Genomic DNA, 22,945 nt, shown 5'->3' on the forward strand with positions numbered 1-22,945 from the left:
CATAAATGTGAGATCAATAATTCATAAGAAGTGAAGCTTTCACATCTTTCTCTCCATTCCGTTTCTCCCCTCTTTCTCTTCCTGCAAGCTACAAAGGGTCATCACCCATCTTCCACAGGTGACATCAAGGCCAAAATGCACACACTGAGACAGACAGGAGACACACATGTAGTTCTCAGTTAAACAACACCTAGAAATTCTCTCGGACAATTATTTTTATTCGCTCTAAATCTCTCATTAGAAGGTTTATTGATTGCAGACTGCTGTTTAATTTATAGTCTTATTGCTCTGATCACTTGTTTGTGGTCACCACTGCATTTCTATAGATCCGAATCTGAGCTGGATGTTTTATCAACACCTACAGTCTTAAGTTATCACTCAGCAATCACATAGCGGCACGATTGTCTTATAAACGTTCAATCGAGGTTGTATTCAGCAATAATCTGCTGCTACTTATGTTTAATCTTATCTGAGTGGGAGATATGGAGCTGTATTATCAAAACATCCGAGCTGAGAAATCGTACATGTTTACACCACAATCATACAATCTTATTTTACACCATATCTCTGCTTGTTTCTATAGTAACAACTCAACAACTCATATCCCAATTTAGTGCAACATCTTCCCAGTAGAGTTGTGGTTATTGTAATGATTATGGTTATGATAATGATTACAAGTATGTTTATGGTCAGTTGTCCTTAAATCTCTGTGCATACATACATATAAAAGCATGGGTTCCAGACTTCAGCCACTGGATCATTTTTTATATTTATAATAGTTTTTCTGTTGTTTTCTTTTAAGCCTGAAAAACATGTGTACCATGTCGAAAATGGCTGCAGTACCTTAATGATTAATGCAATAAAAATTATGTGTCCCCGTCCAAATATTTATGGACCGCATATTTGATGTTTATTTTTTGCAATATTGTATAATGTTCTCATGTCTGTATTCACGAGAAATTCATAATTAGGTTAATAAGCGAACAGATTCAGATTTACACTGGTAGGGTAATTAATGTAATAAATGAAGCAGAAGAGGCGCACTAACCTCAGGCCTAACCCTCTACACACTCATTCATAACTTGCGGATTTGCACCCAATGTCAATGCACTATGAGCTTTAGAGCTCTTTATAGCCATTTATAGTACTCCTTGCTTTGTGGAGAGTGCACTGATGAGTGGCCTTTGGGGAACCGTAAACACTGTGGGGTCTGAAGTGAAGATAAAATGTGAGCGGAAGCGGTGCGGATGCAGAGCCTTAACCATCTCTTCCATTTACACATGTCCCTTTGGGTTAGAGGGTCACGGGAGCAGGTGCTACAAAAAACAACAGAAAGTGTGTGTGGGTGTGTGGGTGTGGGTGTGTGTATGTGTGTGTGTGTAAATGTGATGCAGGAAGCTTGTAATAAATAGTGACAGTGTGAGCTGAGGTGTGAAAAGGTGTGCTGAACATTGGCTCATCTTCCCCTAATCAACTGAGTGAGCTTTTACGTCCAGCCAAAACCTTCTCCCTGTCTCTTTCTCTTTGTCTTTCTCTTTTTTTTTGGTCTTTCTCTCTCTCGCTCTCTCCCTCCATCGCCCATGACTAGCGTGAGATCTATAATTCATGAGAGCAAACAGGAAGTGAAGCCTCTTGCATCTTTCTCTATTTCTTCCATTCCTTATCTCCCTTCCTTTTACTGTATGAATTATGGAAATGGACAAGGAAAATAATAAATACAACGTCCAATTTGATAGAAACAAAATAAATAAATAAAAGTGAGCCCGAGAAATAGAATCAGCCCCAGAGCACTGGGAGAAGCATTCTTGGCAGTCAGAGAAAGATTTTAATGACAACATCAAATTGTCATTTAAATCGAATCGTGCCTTGTCTCCAGGGGGCTGCAGCAGACACGCTTGGATAAAACGAAGACAAACAACGAGGTTTTTCAGCTCAGTGTATCAACGTCCATTACTCACATCATGCTGAGGATGAATATTAATTCTGCAGTTGATGGTTGTAAAATAACTGCCGGGTAAGCACACGGCCAACCCGTCCTATAAGCAGTACAGTGTGAAGTCTTTTAGCATATTGCGATGGCAATTCAATGTAATTTTGCCTTTTTTTCATGATCTTTTATAATTCAATGCTTGTTTACTTATACTTATTATGACCTCATCAACAATGACCCACCATCTTTTCTGATCTGCATCAACAAACACTAACATTAATGTCAACCTCACACTGTCATCTCATATGCATTACATTAAAACAATCAACAAGGACTACTATATTACAACCCTGCACCTTGGACTTGCACCTTGGGAAATATTATTATTTGCACTTTAAATCACCTGCACAAATTGTTAGTCTTAATGAAAGTTCAGGGTAGTAGTACTTTGCTGGATATGATATTGGACTTCTGAAACCTTAAACAAGGCTCTGAAGCCTCAAGTGCTTATTTGCATTAATGGTATAATTGTAAGATGCTGTAAATGTAGTAGATACATTTTTTAAATGTTTACATTAAATATAGATACATTAATAGGTAACAGGTAAATAATAGGTAAATAGGTGACTAGTGAGGAGAGTGTATTGAGAAAATGGAGGGAGTATTTTGAGCAGCTGATGAACGAGGAAAAGGAGAGAAAGAGAAGGTTGGATGGTGTGGAGTTGGTGAAGCAGGAAGTGGATAGGATTAGTAAGGAGGAAATGAGAGCAGCGATTAAGAGGATGAAGAGTGGAAAACCGGTTGGACCAGATGACATATCGGTAGAAGCTTGGAGATGTTTAGGAGAAAAGCAGTGGAGTTTATTACAAGATTGTTTAACAGGATTCTGTATGTTAAGAGGATGCCTGAGGAATGGAGAAGGAGTGTGCTGGTACTGATTTTTAAGAATAAGGGAGATGTGCAGACTTGCAGTAACTACAGGGGAATTAAGTTGATCAGTCACACCATGAAGTTATGGGAAAGAGTAGGGGAAGCCAGGCTGAGAGAAGAGGTGACCATCTGTGAGCAAAAGTATGGTTTCATGTTGAGGAAGAGCACCACAGATGCATTATTTGCTTTGAGAATGTTGATGGAGAAGTATAGAGAAGGACAGAAGGAGTTGCATTGTGTGTTTGTGGCTTTAGAGAAAGTGTACGACAGAGTGCCAAGAGAGGAATTCTGGTACTGTATGAGAAAGTCAGGTGTGTCAGAGAAGTATGTGAGGGTGGTGCAGGACATGTATGAGCAGTAAAGTAGGAACAACAGACTCTGATACCTTTCCTGTTTGCAGTGGTGATGGAGAGGTTGACGGACGAGGTCAGACGGGAGTCTCCATGGACTATGATGTTTGTGGATCATAGGAGGGAATGAAAGTCAGTAGGAGTAAGACAGAGTACATGTGCGTAAATGAGAGGGAGGGCAGTGGAGTGGTGCGGTTGCAGGAAAAAGAGGTGGAGAAGGTGGAGGAGTTCAGGTACCTAAAGTCAACAGTGCAAAGTAATAGTAGTAGAGTGTTAGAGAAGTAAAGAAAAGAGTGCAGGCAGGGTGGAGTGGGTGGAGAAGAGTGATAGCAGGAGTGATTTGTGATAGAAGAGTATCTGCAAGAGTGAAAGGGAAGGTTTATTGGACTGTGGTGAGACCTGAGATGTTGTATGGTTTAGAGAGAGTGGCATTGAGTAAAAGACAGGAGGTGGAGCTGGAGGTAGCAGAGCTGAAGATGTTGAGGTTTTCGTTGGGAGTGACGACGATGGACAGGATTAGAAATGAGTTTATTAGAGGGACAGCGCATGTAGGACATTTTGGAGACAAGGTGAGGGAGGCGAGATTGAGATGGTTTGGACATGTGCAGAGGAGGGACATGGAGTATATCAGTAGGAGAATGCTGAGGATGGAGCCACCAGGAAGGAGGAAAAGTGGAAGACCAAGGAGGAGGTTTATGGATGTGTTGAGGGATGACATGCAGGTAGTTGGGTTGAATGAGGCAGATGTAGAGGACAGGGGGGTATGGAGACGGATGATCCGCTGTGGCGACCCCTAATGGAAGAAGCCGAAAGAAGAAGATGAAGATAATAGGTAAATAGGTTATATAGAGAAATTATTAATAAGATGTTAATTTAATTTTAATGGACTGAGTCTCTAGTGTCAGCTTTAGTAAATTGAAGTTTGTAGAAAATGGGAGTTCGCATTTATTTCTGTAACATGATGAGCATCTTTTAACATAACAGGTAACAGGTAGTTACTGTAACCGTAAAAGGAATTAATTTTGTAGATATTTCTCACTGAATGTAACTACTATATGCAAAGTAAAGAAAGAAAGAAAGAAAGAAAGAAAGAAAGAAAGAAAGAAAGAAAGAAAGATTGAGTCTTGGAAAGTCTGAGAGGGAGGAAGAGAAGAAGGAAGGAAGGAAGGAAGGAAGGAAGGAAGGAAGGAAGGAAGGAAGGAAGGAAGGAAGGAAAGGTGTAAAAAAAGAGGGAGGGAAGAAAGAAAGAAAGAAAGAAAGAAAGAAAGAAAGAAAGAAAGAAAGAAAGAAAGAAAGAAAGAAAGAAAGAAAGAAAGAAAGAAAGAAAGAAGGGAGGGATAGAGGGAGGGATGGAGGGAAGGAAGGAAAGAAAGAATAAAAGCAAGAGATAGGGAGGAAAAAAAAAATAAGGAAGGGTAGATGGAAAGGAGGGAGGACGGAAGAAACGAATAAAGAACATGTTAATAACAGATTGCTGTGTTATAAGAGGATTAAAAGGGAAACACTTTCACTAGAACAGAAATGAACTAATTGACCATGATAGTAACAGTGACTCGGCTTCATCACACCACACTGCTGCTGAATGTTATATTCTTATGTTCAACTTAAAACAAATGAATTATCTAAATATTACTGCATTGCTGAAACTGTAATTATCCTATCAATAACAATCTTTTTAAGTAGGTTCATTTTTTTTCCCAATAATCAATATCTATTGACAAATTATTAAGAACTTTTTATTATATTGTAGTCAACACAATATAGAAAGTGCCTATAAATATTGATATATCCATTAATGGTTAAAAACTGCCAATAAATAACTGCGTACGTTTAAGTTCATCTCTACCATAAATATGTGTGTGTGTGTGTGTGTGTGTGTGTGTGTGTGTGTGTGTGTGTGTGTGAGTGAGAGAGCGAGAGAGAGAGAGAGAGAGATAGAGAGAGAGAGAGAGAGAGAGAGAGAGAGAGAGAGAGAGAGAGAGAGAGAGAGAGAGAGAGAGAGAGAGAGAAGGAAAGACAGAAAGAATATTGAACCTTGTTGGTTTTCCTATACATTTTTATTGTCGGGTTTCTATATAGCTGATGTATAGTTACTGCTGAATAAAGAATAGGCTTCTACAGTTTCCTGTCATGTTAGCAATGTGTGTACGATCAATACTGACAGAAGAATCTGCAACAGATAGTTACAAGATTAGACAGGATCGAAATGTGTGTTTGCTTGAAAAAGAGTAAAGAGTGTGAGAGCTGACATGAAATCAGGTGAAACGGAAGTGTGTTGAAGGAGTGCTTAAGTGAGATCTGAATATACATGAATAAAAAGGAGCCTGGCAGAGATCAAAATGACATGAACGGAAACGAATTTGTCAGTTATTTTTGTCTTTCTGGCAGAAAACAGTAATTATTCAGAATTCACACGACTTTGTCCTCGCTAATTGAACACACTGGAATTTATTGTTCTTTTTTTTTTTTTTTTTTAAATCAGTGTGTTTGTGAGCTCAATTACAGAATCTGCCCCATCACTGAAATATTCTGAGTCTAAACCCTCAATAAAATTGTCTGTTCCCCTTTGTCTGGGAGGAGCATGCGCTCTCTTTCTCCCATGTCAATCATAGTGCTACTAGCCAATCAGTGAGCTCATATTTCCTCTCAGTGTGTAACACTGCCCTATTATGCAGAATAATCTCTTTATGTGTCTTGGAGTAAGCACAGTTCCTGGTTTCTACAGGAAAAATAGTGAGCTAGTGAGTTGGAATAGTGAGTTCAGTCCATCTTAATGCATCATACACCCACGCACATACATAGACACTCACACATTCAGCAGCAATGGACTCCAAATCTGTATCTGTCTGAAAACTCGAGGAAAGCCTGACCTTTTATAAAAAGTTGTTAACATGACCACTGTCATGGTCAATGTTTGCCTTAAAATCGCACACTTTTAACCTTTTTTAATTTACAAAACTCCTTAAAGAAATCACACCACACTAGGATCCATAATCTGCAGGGTTTTTTTGTTGCTACACCCTGGAGAAGAAAATATCGAGGGATATGTCAGAAATCCAGTGAGGCATTACGCAGTACAGCGCTACTTTAGGCGTTTAATAGAGGGTGAAGGAGAATGAGTGAACATGGGGTGGATAAAGTGTTCATTTGCTGTAAAAACGGCTGTGAAAACACTGCAGCAGAGCGTGTGAGAGATCTGCTGTGTAGGCTTTACATTAACAAACCCTACGTGAGCCGTTAGCAGTTTTTAGTTATTGGTTTGAACTGATGAACGTAATTGGTTTGGGTCTTTCTGTGCAGGTGCTGCTGTCAGGTCTGATCGGAGTCGTGTCATGGAAAAGACCTCTCTCTCTGGTGGTAAGTAAGAAAGAGGATTAAAACTTTACCATGTGTGTTTGCATGGCTTATCAGGACACCTGGTTTTGGTTTCGGTCTCACGATTTCTATGGTTTTGCACAATTATGTAAATCTCATTCTATTGGATAATTATGTCAAAGTCCAGAAAATCAGCCAAAAAAAAATCTGCACATGATTGAAATACTTTTTCTTTGCCACATGTTGGAATTTTGTTTCCCAGATTTGTTCAACTGAATAAAGCTCCTGAATGTTCTATCAGAGCCACGGCTGTGAACGACAGTGATTGCCTGTCACGCAGTGCACCATGGAAAAAAAAATGGGTTAAAAAAAAAATGTGCTTAACAGCAGTCTGGGGGATACTTGAGTTTGTTTTCCTCTGCTCAGGCACTCAGCATTCGGCTTGAGTGTAATCAGGGAGAGAATTCCACATGACAGCTGAATTTTTTCTTCACCGAGGTGTGGGATGTTATTAGCACGGTTACTACGAGCTGTTCTGATAGTAGCATGGGCGGGACGCACGAAACGATGCGATCATGCAGACAGCGATAATAATAAGCCACAGGACGGTTCATCAAATATCACATCTCCAACAGTTTCCTCTCACACCCTCCTACAGTGACAACGACACCAGATGGCTTTAAGCCTGTTTTGTGCACATCAGCAGCTCAAAATCATGGAAATATTGGAAGAGTTAAGCGAAGTATTGCCAAAAAAAAAAAAAGAAGTGCTGCATATTGAGATGTATAGCCAAATTTGGTACATTAATAAAAGGCACAATTATGAAGACCTACGATAAAGATGCGTTCCTATGACCCCATCATAACTTAAAAATATTTCCTAGCCAATCTATCTATCTATCTATCTATCTATCTATCTATCTATCTATCTATCTATCTATCTATCTATCTATCTATCTATCTATCTATCTATCTCAATCGATTTAAATGTTTAATTTCGATTAATTGCATAAATGTCACAAGTTAAATGATTAATCACAATTTAATTGCACATTTTTATCTGTTCTAAATGTACCTTAAATTAATAATTTTGAAATCTTTGATACTAGGCTATAAGAAGATTGGTAACAGTGCCTACAGTTAAGCATGGTGGTGGTAGCATCAAGGTCTGGGGCTGCATGAGTGCTGCTGGTACTGGGGAGCTGCTGTTCATTTAGGAACACATGGATTCCAACATGTACTGTGACATTCTGTAACAGAAGATAATGTCGTCCCTTCAGAAACTGGGCCGGACGGCAGTTTTTCAACATAATAACTGCCTTGTTGAGGAAGCTGAAGGTGAAGGTGATGGCATGGCCAGTATGTCATCAGACTTGAACCCTATTGAGTTCCTGTGGGGCATCCTCAAGCGGAAGGTGTAGAACGCGATGTGTCTAACATTCAGCGGTTCGGTGATGTTTTTATGGAGGAGTGGAAAAGGATCCCAGCAGCAACCTGTGTATCTCTGGTGAATGACATGTCCAGCAGGATTAAGGCAGTGCTAGATAACAATGGTGCTCACACAAAATATGGACAGTTTGGACACAGTTGTGACATGTTCCCTTAGTATTTTGACAATAATAGCCGTATTTTAAGATATTTTCATAGGACAGTAAATCTGTACTGTTATACATGCTGAAGATTGACTACTCCTAAATATATCCATCTTCGGAAAAAGATAAACATTTATTCGTCCCACAGTGGGAGTACAGTGCTAATTGAGCACAGAGGTTTAGGGAGCCTGCAGGGGCTCAGGGATGGCAGTTTGGTGATACAGGGGCTTGAACCCCTGACCTTTTAAATGGTAACCCAACACCTTAACCACTGAGTTACCACTCCCCCCAAATGTGGTCGGAAAAAAATCTTGAATGTTCGTGATCTGCGATCACTTATATGTTTGGTGAAATCAAATCGTAAAAAAACAACAGTAGAACTCACAGCTATGTTTAATAGTGAAAGTAAGAGCACTCAAGGAACTTGAGGGATTGGGACTAAACATCTTCATAGCCTTAAGAAAACCACTTGTCAGTGAGGCTAATCGAAAAAAAAAAAAGGCTTTAATCTTCAAGGGAGCATAAAGATTGGACTCTGGAGCAATGGAGAAAGGTCATGTGGTCTTATGAGTCCAGATTTACCCTGTTCGAGAGTGATGTGCACATCAGAGTAAGAAGAGAGGCGGATGAACTGATGCACCCATGATGCCTAGTGCCTATCGTACAAGCCTGTGGGAGCAGTGCTATGATCTGGGGTTGCTGCAGTTGGTCAGGTCTGGGTTCAGCAACATTATGTGTCCAAAGAATGAGGACAGCTGACTACCTAAATACTACTACTGACAGCTGACTACTGAATGACCAGTTTATTCTATCAATGGATGTTTTGTTCCCTGATGGCACAGGCATATTCCAAGATGACAATGCCAGGATTCAGCGGGCTCAAATTGTGAAAGAGTGGTTAAGATAGCATGAGACATCATTTTCACACATGGATTTTCCACCACAGAGTCCAGACCTTAACCTCTTTGAGAAACTTTGGGATGTGCTGGAGAAGACTTTGCACAGCAGTCCGACTCTCTCATCATCAATACAAGATCTGGAGGAGAATAAATGCTGTGACATTGCAGAAACTTATCAAAACTGTGCCACGGCAAATGCGTGCCGTAATCAAAGCTAAAGGCGGTCCAATGAAATGTTAGAGTGTGTGACTGTTTTGGGGGCGGGCAGTATATATATCCTTAATTCAAGTAGAAGTACAGACACTTGTGTTTTAAAAGATTTGGGTAGAATTTAAAGTACTGACAACACTTTTTATTTAAAGTATGACATAAATTAGGTTGACGGGCTGAAAAAATATTGATCATGTCTCCTAATAGATTAAAACTAAAGTAAAAAGTATAAATATTTGTGTAAAAAATTTAATGAGTAAAAGTAAAAAAGTAAGTAAAGTGCTGATATTAGAATAATCTACTTAAGTACAGTAATGAAGTAATCATTAGTTTCGCATCTATTATATATATATCTATTATATATATATATCTATATCTATATCTATATCTATATCTATATATATATATATATATATATATATAAATATATATATATATATATATATATATATATATATATATATATATATATATATATATATATAGAGAGAGAGAGAGAGAGAGAGAGAGAGAGAGAGAGAGAGAGAGAGTAAAGAAGTAAGTGAGCTGTTTTATATTCAGTGACTGTTGTATTTTCCTGTGACAGTGGAGACCTAAGAGAAATGCTCAGGCCTGATGAATGGAACCCAGAGCACATGTTCTTCCTGCTTCACTGACTGTCAGAAAGACAGAGTCTTTAGGTTCCCAGGGATGAGCTGATCGATCATTGAATACCAAAAAAGCCTCGCTCGGGCCCGTGGGGCTAACAAGCCTCAACTCATTCACTCTCTCAGGATGAGTATCAATGATGTATAGGTCGATGAGGCTGTGTTGAGAAAGCGCACCAGTGTTGCGCTGAAGCGTGCTGTCATGGCTAAAGAAGATTAAAGGCACCACAGAAAGCAGGGTGGGGGAATTCATCGACTCTCTCTTGAGGTTTGCTGGAGAAGAACAGAGTGAGGGGAAGGAGGAAGGTGAGCAGTGTAGAGGGAGGAGTATTAATGTAGACGAGAAATGGAAAAGACAGGACGACAGAGATTGCATTTCCAGCACAGTTTAATCTTACACACTTCCCCGTCACAGGCAGAGATCCCGACAGTGATATTTTTCCTGGTCGTGGTTACAGGAAGGCTAAATGTCCAACCACAAGGGTGTTCTACATGTCACATTGCCTCACATTAGAATGTGGAATTATTCTCCAATTTAGAATTGAAACATTAAAAAAAACACTGGTCGGGGTTTGATATCATGCTATTACAGGGGAACAGCAATCTAACAGGAAAATGCAAAATATTTGTGGTAGTGTGAATGGAAATGTAAGGAGGAATAGAGTCCACATTTATTAAAGGTTATTGCTTATAAGGTCAGCATTTTTTAGAGAGCAAATTATAATAAAATAAAACAAAAAACAGTAAATATTAAAAAAAAAAAACACTTTCAGATACTAATTTATGTTTCAAGGAAGTGATTGCAGATGTTGTATTGTACCAAGTATTGATGAGGAAACTAATGAGTAATGCACAGCAAATAGAGTTTTGTTTGTATTATAAGTATTGTAATATATCAGGCAATGCTGTATCGCTTAAAATTGACTTCATAGTCAATCCTACCAAATATGGAATACAGTGTAAAGACTTTTAAAGCCATATTTGCACAAAGCCATGCATATATGATTTTACATGGGCAGATCCTGAGTGACCTGGTGAAGTGCTCTAACCTCAACCTTACTGGACACCTTTGGAATGAATTGGAAAGCGGACTGAGTCCCAGGCCTCCTCTCCCTACATCATTCACCCTTGACCACACATAACCACAACCACAATCCAAAACATTTCCAGAACAGTAAAGGTTATTATAACAGCAAATGGGGACTAAATGTGGAATGGGATTTTTGAAAAGTACATACAAATTTTATGTTCAGGTGTCACAATTCATTTGTCAATATAGTGTATATGAACAGTAATATGAGCTGTGGAAGATAAATGTATAATTTAATAAATAATTTACATATGGCGAATATTATCAAAAATGTTTTGTGCTGTGCAACATTATATGATATTATATATGCTATATTAATTTAACACCGGATTTTTCCCTGAGTTTTTGTTTCAAATTATTATAAAAAATGTTTTTAATCTAAAACTGTTACCCAAAAATTGAGGGGAAACAAGCATTTCCACAATTTCAGACACGAAGCAAAGTACTGAGGTGATTATTAATATTATCAGCTGTGCAGTTGAGCGATAATACAAAAAAACACACTCCTAGTTCCTACAAAGAAATGTTTAATGATTAACTGCTTTGGAAATGTAATATAAATGTCAGCAGATACCATTGAAACTAATTTAATATAGTGTAGAGATCGTATCTGTCAGAGAACCACCAGCCACGCCTCAACGGACTACCTCAGGCTCTGTTTGCAATCTGATTCCAGACTCCGCTTCGCTGGAAGCACCCTGTTTCATTTACCTATAAAGTAAAGCCCTATCTACCTTACTCCTGGTTTCTGCCGCATGGTCTAGTCGTGACATATCATTATATTGCAGAAAGCTAACTGGTTGTCTATTCTAGCTAATTTATTTAATATAGGTTAAACACCCAGTGGGTGGATTAAGTCTCGAACGCTTAAGTTGTTGACCGCACCTCCGCTTTCCCACCCATGTTCAAAAAGCAGAAAATTCAATTTATTAAAAGATTTCTTAGCCAGAAAATACTTTTGTCCTGAAGTCTTGGCTTTAGCCCATTTTTTTTTATCATATGCAACATATTATATATATAAATCAAGAAAATTAGTCATAAATATTAGAGGATACAATGTAAAAAGGTCTAATAAAAAAATTATAAACTGTATAAATAACTTTATGCACTGACATTTTATATAAATAAATATAAATATATATATATATATATATATATATATATATATATATATATATATATATATATATATATATATATATATATATACAGTGGAACCCGGTTATGTCGATATCCTAGGGGGTCGCCAAAAAGCATCGAGGTAACCGATGATCGAGATAAACGAAAATCAATATGGCGGCAATATATTAACGTGCTTGAAATTTCTTTATGTACATGATGTGCGTTAATAAATGAGAATGTGCATGCACGTGTTTTTGGAGAGGTTTTTACACAACAGCGTTGCCGCGATTTGTTTGATGAAGGCATGCTATAAAAATACATACAGTACATGTTTATCTGTCATGAATCCACCTGCCACGCCCCCTTCAGCCCCCTTCAGCGTGTTAGGTGTTTTCTCGGCCGCTTTCTCTGAAGCTCTCGGCTTTAATCGCGCACATATGGTGCTCGTTTATCATCATCACCAGCTCCTATTTAAACTTCCACACTCTCACTGTCCGTTATTGTTGGTATATGTTGGTTCACGGCGGTCGTTGTTATCGCTCATGCGTATCCCGGTACGTGTCTTCCCACCGGCACTCTCTCACCGGCTGCTCTTTTCTTCCCAAAACGCATCGCGGATTCCCCTCCGATCCTGCCGGTGTTCATTCTTTGCCTTTGCTGCTCATCCCACGTTCTCCCGTGTGCTGTTCAGCGCCGCGCTTCTACTTTCGCCTCCCGTTCATCGCATAACATTTAACAAAAAAAGGCATATGTGCACTAACTAACAGCAGAGATTCACCAGTATACAATACAACACCTGTAGCAGCTGTAAGGTTTGATTTTTCCGCCACTTTCGCGAGTTCTTCTGCGGCTGCACAGTGCCGACCGAGATAACCGACGTTAAATGGCAAATTTTTCCCCCCTTGTGCTCGAGATATTAGGGTTCGACATAACCGATAAAAAAAATGCTTAGAAAAAGCGAGAATTTTGCGGTTCCACTTCAAAAACGTCGACTTAATAGGGTTGTCGAGTTAACCGAGGGCAAGATAACCGGGTTCCACTGTATATATATGTTTGTTATAGTTTGTATTCATAAAATGGCTGGTGTTAAATGCTAACACTAATAATTATCCACAAAACCTGCTAATGCGCTGTTTTTATGTAGCTTAGTGTGACCGTCTAATAGAGTTTAGTGCCTAGGAATTAAGATGACAAAATACTTGCTGTAAAAAATGCCTGTAGGTTGTAAACGTTGCAAGAAGGTTAAACACGGAGACTACCCGCTCGTTAAGATGAACTTCTGATATGAAGGTCATGAGTTCTAATCCCACCACAACTAAGCTGCCACTGCTGGGCCCCTGAGCAAGGCCCTAAACAATCAACCCTCAACCCAAGTCACTCTAGATAAGGGCATCAACCAATTGCTGTAAATTCTACACAGAAAACATTAATGTTAGCAACAAAGCTATGTTAAGGCTTTGGGTTGTAATGTCCAAATTCTTCTTTATCCTACTTTTTGTTTGTATTTTTGTGCTGTGTGTGTATGTGTGTGTGTATACACGCATGTGGGTGTATTACAATTCCCACTAGACAGATGGAAGAACACTGTTGCTTGACCTTATTGATCTCAGGGTGAATATAGAGACTGCATGTATATGAGTAGTTTTCTGCATAATGAATGAGGGAACAAGAACGTGTGAGAAAAGTGAGGCTTCTCAGAAACCCTCCTCACACCAACACATCCTGATAAAATATTAAAGCGTTAAGCAGAATGTTTTGGAATTGAAATTAAAGCTACAGTCGGCCCTCCACGATCGCGGGTTTAATGTTTGCGGATTTGATAGTTCCCAAGTTTGCCATCAATAATTAAGTGAGAATTTTTTATTATTTATTATTAATCTATCATAAATATCCCATTAATATATACACAAATGTGTTAAAAATTCTAAAGTAACTGTTAAAGTTCAACAATTTGACTGTTATATAGTGACAATTTAGTGCATCACCTACTGTAAATATACTGTATTCTCCCTTTTCATCTGTGTATGTGTGTTTTTGCTAAATTCTGATGTAGAAGAAGAAGAAAATATTTTAAATTAAATATGCTTTCAGGTAGAAGAAGACACATGCCATCATATCGCCAAACTTTTTAATGACAGCACACCCCCCAAGTTTTTTTTATTATTTATTTTATTAATGATTTAAGGTTTTAACAGACAGTAATATACATTTTTGGGAAAATAATATATACTGTATACTAACAAAAATCCAGCTATTAAAGCCACAGGCATTCTTAGCACCTTGGATTTCTGAAGTCTAGCTTTATTCAGGCATGTACTACAATTTGTGTGATTTATAGTAATGCCTGATCTGCACCATCTGCTGTGTTTTTCCAGAGAAAATTACTTTCAGTATTTTACTGCATCCCTTAGGTAGTTTGCTGAAGTTCTTTAGTAAAAGCTTCACAAAGTGTATCTCCAGCAATAACCAGCGACACTTTTTTTAGCTGCCTGTGCAGCGTGACTTGGCAGAGACTCGATTTTATTCTGCCAATCTACTTAGGCCTACTGCCAGCTACAGCGCTTTAGATTGGAGCGGACGTAAAATAAAGTAGCTCTAAAGTGCCTCTTGAACAGCAGTGCAGTGTCTGTCTGGTTAAGCTGTAGAGCTGTCATACGCTCCAATATTGTGTCCATTTCACTGAAATAGTGACATTGCAGCAGGAGTTTTTTCTCAAACGTTAGTATTCATTTTTCTCGTTAAAAAGATAAATGCACACTTGCTCATGAATTGGATTCCACACAGTTCTGTTGTGTACCATGCTCATACTGATTCACCACCGTGTAAAAGATGAACAACTATAGAACTATAGAAGCCGTAAATTTAATGTACTTTAGAGTTTATTTTTCATAGAGAACAGTGTGTTTTTGATTGTTGAAGAGAAAATTGCACCATGTCCTGCACTCCTTTTAGTGTATGTGAGTTTTTTTGCCTCATTAATTTGTCAAAAGTGTTTGGTAACATGTTTTTAAGTTAATTTCAATGAAATTAATATAACCATGGTACTATGAATAAAGTGTGATCATGCCTATAATTAGTATCAACATCTAAAACACAGATACTAGAATATAAACAAGTAAGTGTGTTTTTGGTAATTACTGTTAAGGTCAGGAATGGGAACTTTCCATTGCTTGCTCTTTTTTCAAAGGGAGAGTTAGCTCATGCCAACATTAAGTTAAAGGGTGGGCTAATATTGAAGGATCGGAAAAAATTGTTGACGAATAAGAAAAAAAGTGTTCCTGGATATTAGAAAGAGTATAAAAAGCCACTTTGGATTTTTAGTACTTTGGTGGAAGTCTATGACTTTGTTTCTCTTCAATAAGGTCTTCTTTTGGCAACACAACCCTGAATTTTTTACTTTTAAAAATCTTTTGCAAAAGTTGGTATTTTTGTAGGCAATTAGCCACAACGTATTTTATTAGTGTCACAAACAGGACTGAACTGGAGCTGTGAAAGGCCAGGGACCAAGGTGGACTTGGCAGCCGAGGGTGAATCTTATTTACAATAAGCAGATTTGCGTTTAGTTTATAGTGCTTGTGGGACCAAAAGTTGCCTGGGAAGGACCTGTTTGATCCCAAAAGCTTTGCACATCTATAAGTATTGTGATGTACACTAAAACCTGTGTATTCCACCTTTCTTGACGATGGAAATAAAGCTGCCATTGGCAGATTGCCCAAGAAGATCGTTGCTTTGTATTTGTCATCTTGTCTTGTTAGGTGTTTGTCTTATTGTCTTAATGAGGTTCTTTTGTCTTAATGAAGTTCTTGGCTTTGTCTGAATCAATTTCTTTAGGTTAGGAAAGAGGGCTGACAGGTGCAGGTCACCTGAGGAGGGCTGTTTGGTTATTGTTTGAGGTAACCTTTTGGTTGTATGCCTGACCTTGTTTTAGGAACTGGACAAGAGGGTTTGTGTGAAGGTAAGTATTGGAAACATGCCTAGAACTATGCAGTGGTGCAGTGGTGCATAAGAAAACAGCTGTGTCTTTCCGAAGATTGAGTGAGTAGGAAAGCCATGAGTGTGCAGCAGGGCAAATGCAAGGTCAAGTGCCTGTGTGTTTGAGTGACTGTGTGAGAGAGACAAAGGTCCCGAAGCTTTGTGTGTAATAGTGTATAATTTAGTAGACATGTACAAAAGCATTCCAGTAGGGGAAAAAAAAAATAAAATATATATATATATATATATATATATATATATATATATATATATATATATATATATAAATATATAAAATAAGTGTTTGCCCCTTCCTGATTTCTTTCTTTTTTTTTTTTTGCATGTTTGTCACACTTTAATGTTTCAGATCACCAAAATAATTTAAATATTAGTTAAAGATCACACAAGTGAACACAACATGCAGTTATTAAATGAAGGTTTTTAATTATTAAGGGAAAACCAAATCCAAAACTACATGGCCCTGTGTTTGCCCCCTTAATCTAATTTAGCTGGTTGGGTCACCCTTAGTAGCAACAATTGCAATCAAGTGTTTGCGATAACTTGCAATCCACTCATCTATGCAGAATTGTTGAAATTCAGCCACATTGGAAGGATTTTCGAGCATGAACTGCCTTTTTAAGGTCATGCCACAGCATCTCAAAAGGATTCAGGTCAGGACTTTGACTAGGCCACTCCAAAGTATTTCTTTAGCTTTTTTAGCCATTCAGATGTGGATTTGCTGGTGTGTTTTGGATCATTGTCCTGCTGCAGAACCAAAGTTCGCTTCAGCTTCAGGTCACGAACAGATGGCCAGATATTCTCTTTCAGGATTTTTTGGTAAACAGCAGAATTCATTATTCCATTTATCACAGCAAGTCTTCCAGGTCCTGCAGCACTAAAATAGCCCCAGACCATCACACAACCACCAGCATATTTTACTGTTGGTATGATGTTCTTTTTCTGAAATGCGGTGTTACTTTTATGCCAGACGTAATGGGACACACACCTTCCAAAAAGTTTAGTCTTCCAAAAAGTTGAGCTTTAGCTACTTTTTTCTCATTAGTCCACAGAGTATTTTCCCAAAAGTCTTGGGGATCATCAAGATGTTTTCTGGCAAAACTGAGACGAGCCTTTATGTTCTTTTTGCTCAGAAGAGTTTTTGGTCTTGTTACTCTACCATGCAGACCATTTTTGCCCAGTCTCTTTCTTATGGTAGAGTCATGAACACTGACCTTAACCGAGGCAAGGGAGGCCTGTAGTTCTTTGGATGTTGTTGTGGGGTCTTTTGTGACCTCTTGTATGAGTCGTCGTTGTGCTCTTGGGGTAATTTTGGTCGACCGGCCACTCCTGGGAAGGTTCTTCACTGTTCCATGTTTTTGCTATTTGTGAATAATGGCTCTCACTGTGGTTCGCTGGAGTCCCAAAGCTTTAGAAATGGCTTTATAACCTTTTCCAGACCGATAGATCTTAATTACTTTCTTTCTCATTTGTTTCTGAATTTTTTTGGATCTTGACATGTCTAGCTTTTGAAGATCTTTTGGTCTACTTCATTTTGTCAGGAAGGTCCTATTTAAGAGATTTCTTGATTGTGAACAGGTGTGGCAGTAATCAAGTCTGGGTGTGACTACTACTCAGGTGTGATAAACCACAGTTTTAACAAACACTTTTTCACACAGGGCCATGTAGTTTTGGATTTTCTTTTCCCTCAATAATAAAAACCCTCATTTAAAAACTGCATGTTGTGTTCACTTGTGTTATATTTTACTAATATTTAAAATAGTTTGATGATCTGAAACATTAAAGTGTGACAAACATGCAAAAAAATAAGAAATCAGGAAAGAGTAAACACTTCACACCACAGTGTGTATGTATATATATATATATATATATATATATATATATATATATATATATATATATATATATATATATATATATATATATATATACCCACAAGATTCTGATAATAGTGAAGCGCATTTATACAAGTAATTAAAAAAGTATATATATTTAAAAGCTAAGGTATACAGTGAGGAAAATAAGTATTTGAACACCCTGCTATTTTGCAAGTTCTCCCACTTAGAAATCATGGAGGGGTCTGAAATTCTCATCGTAGGTGCATGTCCACTGTGAGAGACATAATCTAAAAAAAAAATTCCAGAAATCACAATATATGATTTTTAAACTATTTATTTGTATGATACAGCTGCAAATAAGTATTTGAACACTTGTCTTTTGGCTAGAATTCTGACCCTCAAAGACCTGTTAGTCTGCCTTTAAAATGTCCACCTCCACTACATTTATTATCCTAAATTAGATGCACCTGTTTGAGGTCGTTAGCTGCATAAAGACACCTGTCCACCCCATACAATCAGTAAGAATCCAACTACTAACATGGCCAAGACCAAAGAGCTGTCCACAGACACTAGAGACAAAATTGTACACCTCCACAAGGCTGGAAAGGGCTACGGGGACATTGCCAAGCAGCTTGGTGAAAAAAGGTCCACTGTTGGAGCAATCATTAGAAAATGGAAGTAGCTAAACATGACTTGTCAATCTCCCTCGGACTGGGGCTCCATGCAAGATCTCACCTCGTGGGGTCTCAATGATCCTAAGGAAGGTGAGAAATCAGCCCAGAACTACACGGGAGGAGCTGGTCAATGACCTGAAAAGAGCTGGGACCACCGTTTCCAAGGTTACTGTTGGTAATACACTAAGACGTCATGGTTTGAAATCATGCATGGCACGGAAGGTTTCCCTGCTTAAACCAGCACATGTCCAGGCACGTTTTAAGTTTGCCAATGACAATTTGGATGATCCAGAGGACTCATGGGAGAAAGTCATGTGGTCAGATGAGACCAAAATAGAACTTTTGGGTCATAATTCCACTAAACGTGTTTGGAGGAAGAAGATTGATGAGTACCATCCCAAGAACACCATCCCTACTGTGAAGCATGGGGGTGGTAGCATCATGCTTTGGGGGTGTTTTTCTGCACATGGGACAGGGCGACTGCACTGTATTAAGGAGAGGATGACCGGGGCCATGTATTGCGAGATTTTTGGGAACAACCTTCTTCCCTCAGTTAGAGCATTGAAGATGGGTCGAGGCTGGGTCTTCCAACATGACAATGACCTGAAGCACACAGCCAGGATAACCAAGGAGTGGCTCTGTAAGAAGCATATCAAGGTTCTGGCGTGGCCTAGCCAGTCTCCAGACCTACACCCAATAGATAGCTCAAACTCCGTGTTTCTCAGCGACAGGCCAGAAACCTGACTGATCTAGAGAAGATCTGTGTGGAGGAGTGGGCCAAAATCCCTCCTGCAGTGTGTGCAAACCTGGTGAAAAACTACAGGAAACGTTTGACCTCTGTAATTGCAAACAAAGGCGACTGTACCAAATATTAACATTGACTTTCTCAGGTGTTCAAATACTTATTTGCAGCTGTATCATACAAATAAATTGTTAAAAAAAATCATACATTGTGATTTCTGGATTTTTTTTTTAGATTATGTCTCTCACAGTGGACATGCACCTACGATGACAATTTCAGACCCCTCCATGATTTCTAAGTGGGAGAACTTGCAAAATAGCAGGGTGTTCAAATACTTATTTTCCTCACTGTATATGAATATATGAAAATTGCTGTTGAAAATACTGTTAGAAGATAAAGAAAAGCTGGTTTACTGGAAAATTAAAGTGGTGATTAAGTTCCACTTGGGTGGTTCCATTATTTGGACAAACAGTAAAACATTTGTTATATCCTTTCAACCAGTTTGTGCTAATAGTTCCAGAAAGGGTTTTAGTAGAAATATAATTTGTCCTTGACATAGACCGGGTGAACTGAATGGACATGGACAGCTAGGGGTTTAGAAGCATTTCTGGATAAACTTTGTGATTCAGCATACTAGTTAGAAAGAGAAGTTAGAAATTTTTGGTTGTGGTTTGTTCCTGTTTTATGAAATGTTAAGTGATTAAACTAAAGAAGGACCGCAGAAGGCTTGAGTTGTGTCAGACAGTAGAGGGCACAACATTTAGGGATTGGATTGTAACAATAATTCCTGACACATCAGGAAGTCATTTTTGTGTTTGACTATTTAGAAGCAATTTTCTATAAGGAACAATATATAATACTATAAGCAATGAAAAAGCTTGCTTTTATTCTATAGATTTTATATTATTCAAATGTACAGGGGAATATACAGAGATGTCAGGAGTCTATATGTTATGGTGGCCTTTTCACTACTTCCCTCATCGTTCAGTTTTATGCTATTGCATTGATTAACCTTTTCTGCTGACACACAAAGGGGTTTTGTCTGAGAGATAGATAAAGAGAGAGAGAGAGAGAGAGAGAGAGAGAGAGAGAGAGAGAGAGAGAGATTTTATGTAGATCAATTTTTTTATAGAGAGAGTTTTTCTTTTGGCTTGTGTTTTTGTAAGAAACCTAAACACCTATATAATCTCAATATAGTTTTTATAGCCTCAGTACAGTGTCAAAAGCGCCTCAGCCTCAGTACAGTCTTGAAAGTCTCAGTAGTCTCAGTGTTGTCTCAGTATAGTCTCAGAATGGTCTTAGTTATGTAGAGGTCCTGCTATGTATTTTTTCTTTCCACATCTTCAAATCATTTAAATATATCTCTGTGCTTAAACATAAACATACTGCATAGTCTACACAGCAGCCACCCTGCAGTCATCAGCATACACATAGATCACCTGAAGGTGAAAAGTACTTGAGGCTTTTCCATAATCTTTCTGAGATTTTACTTTCCTGAACAGGACACACTGCAGGAATGATTCCTTTTTTATTCCTTTTATTTATTTAAATTTTTTTACATCAGCTCACACTGGTGTCGTCTATACAGCATAGCACTCACAGAATTTTTACTATAGTAACAACTAATTCATAGGAACTTAGATGGTGGATGTTTATAAACTCGACATAGTTTTTTATGGACTTTTATAACTTGAAGTGTAACTATACATACTGTATATAATGTATAACATCACTCTTAATATTAGAGTCGATAAACTGCTGTGGTGTCAGATGTGCAAAACATTTTTGGAATTTGCTGATGTTGGAAAATAATCATCTAAATGTCCTAAAAGTACATGAGTGCTTCCAGCTATGGTTCATTTCTTCATTTTCTTTCAGTGTTTTTTTATTTTTTTATTATTATATTAAAGAATGTGCTTAACTCTGTGGCTCATTGATTGATATAAACATGATATTTATAATTAGTGTACATCATTATTGTAGCATGTTCTACAAATTATGAGGGAATAAATGCAGCAGGCTACAAATAGTCTTTCTGTCTATTCTGTGATGGAAATTGGAAGATTAAGTATGAGTGTGCTGTACAAATAATCAACTGTTATGATGTATGTTTGATATATACATATCTGGAACTGAGCAGAAAAGACAAAGAGGCACTGGAACCGCAATAACAGTCTATAATGGAGCATTGGACTGTGCTGGTAGGAATTTATGATGCAATTTTTATTGTAATAAAAAAAAGAATTATTATCATTGTAATTGAGCGAGACAGCAGAATATCTTTCGCTTCATTATTATATGGACATCTCCTGTCTCCATCCAATTATTTCTTTTCTACTTTTCAGTAACCTGCATAATAACCTGCAGTACTGAGCTTTTGACATTTTATCATTTTAAATCAAGTAAATCACAATGTGAACACCACAGAACCCTAATGTAATGATTTTAACATTGTACAAAGTCACAGCTGTGTGAAAGGGTTAGGGTTAGTTTTCATTCCTTTTGCTACAACTTCATTTGTACAAAACCGAATGTAATCTGAACTGCATCACTATCATTTCTGTTGATTTATAGACGTTTTTTATGAAAGCTGAGTTCTCAAAGATCACAATTACATGGTAGAGTGAACATCACTTAAAACTCCCTATCTCTCTTTCTCTGCTCTTAACAAATCTTTACAATGCTTTTAGGAAAAACTAGGCCAAGGTTTTTGTATTTATTTGAATCTATTACTTCCTCCTTTCTGCCGTTGCAGCACTTTGCTATATTTATTTTATGCTAATTAATGGACACCGGGGAGGCTGTTATTGTTGAGGACACCGGGAATGCCACATAGGCAGGGAACACAGAATATGTCAAGGATGCTGAGGACACCAGGGAATTCAGGGAAATTGGGTGTGCTGGGGACATTTGTGATGACAGAGAGACTGGGGAAACTGGAAACCCTGGGGATATTAAGAAGGCTGGATATGCTGGGGATACTAGTGAGGAAGGGGATGCGGGGGATACCAGTGAGGCTGGGTTTGCTAGGGATACCAGTGAGGCTGGGTTTGCTGGAGATACCATTGAGGAAGGGGATGCTGGGGATCAGAAACAGAATCCAAAAAAAGTGTTATTGCCAGTTACAGCAAAGGGTTCAGCAAAGAGCACTTTACAGCACTAGTAAATTGTCTTGGTGTCAGGTGCAAACATACACAGATACAAAATGTGTACATAGTTTTAAAATGAACTAGAAAAAGTTAAATAAATACTGTATACATAAAGTGGCTTTTCATGGGAAGTAAAGAATGTAAAACTGAAAGTGACCATCCAAACATACAGTATATGGATAAATGGAAACAGATATGAGGTATGTACAAAATCTAGATTAGTTTTTAAATTAGTTTTTTTGGAGAAGGGGGTCATCTGGGGGTAATTGGGGCACTGTTTTATAGGCTGACTGCAGTGGAAGAAACCTGGTGGACCGAAACCTCTTGCCAGACGTTAAGTACTGAAAGAGTTTGTTTCCTGGATGAGAGGGGTCGGCTGCGATCTTGGATGCATGTCTCCGTGTCCTGGAGACATACAGCTCCTGGAGGGATGGGCGACTGCAGCTGATCACCTTCTCAGCAGAGTGG

General features: G+C 38.2%; 1 protein-coding gene across 2 annotated transcripts in view; it reads left to right on the top strand.

The window, feature by feature from the left end:
* The window catches only part of fam189a1 (family with sequence similarity 189 member A1), a 152,417-nt gene that overhangs the window by 54,844 nt on the left and 74,628 nt on the right, over nt 1–22,945 (top strand). For both annotated transcript variants that reach the window (XM_083550873.1, XM_083550872.1), the window contains exon 2: nt 6,511–6,567. In XM_083550873.1, the coding sequence (XP_083406999.1) occupies nt 6,511–6,567 (57 nt within the window). The remainder of the gene's footprint in view (nt 1–6,510; nt 6,568–22,945) is intronic.

This window comes from Silurus aristotelis, assembly GCF_946808225.1.
Source record: "Silurus aristotelis genome assembly, chromosome: 9".
Classification (NCBI taxonomy): domain Eukaryota; kingdom Metazoa; phylum Chordata; class Actinopteri; order Siluriformes; family Siluridae; genus Silurus; species Silurus aristotelis.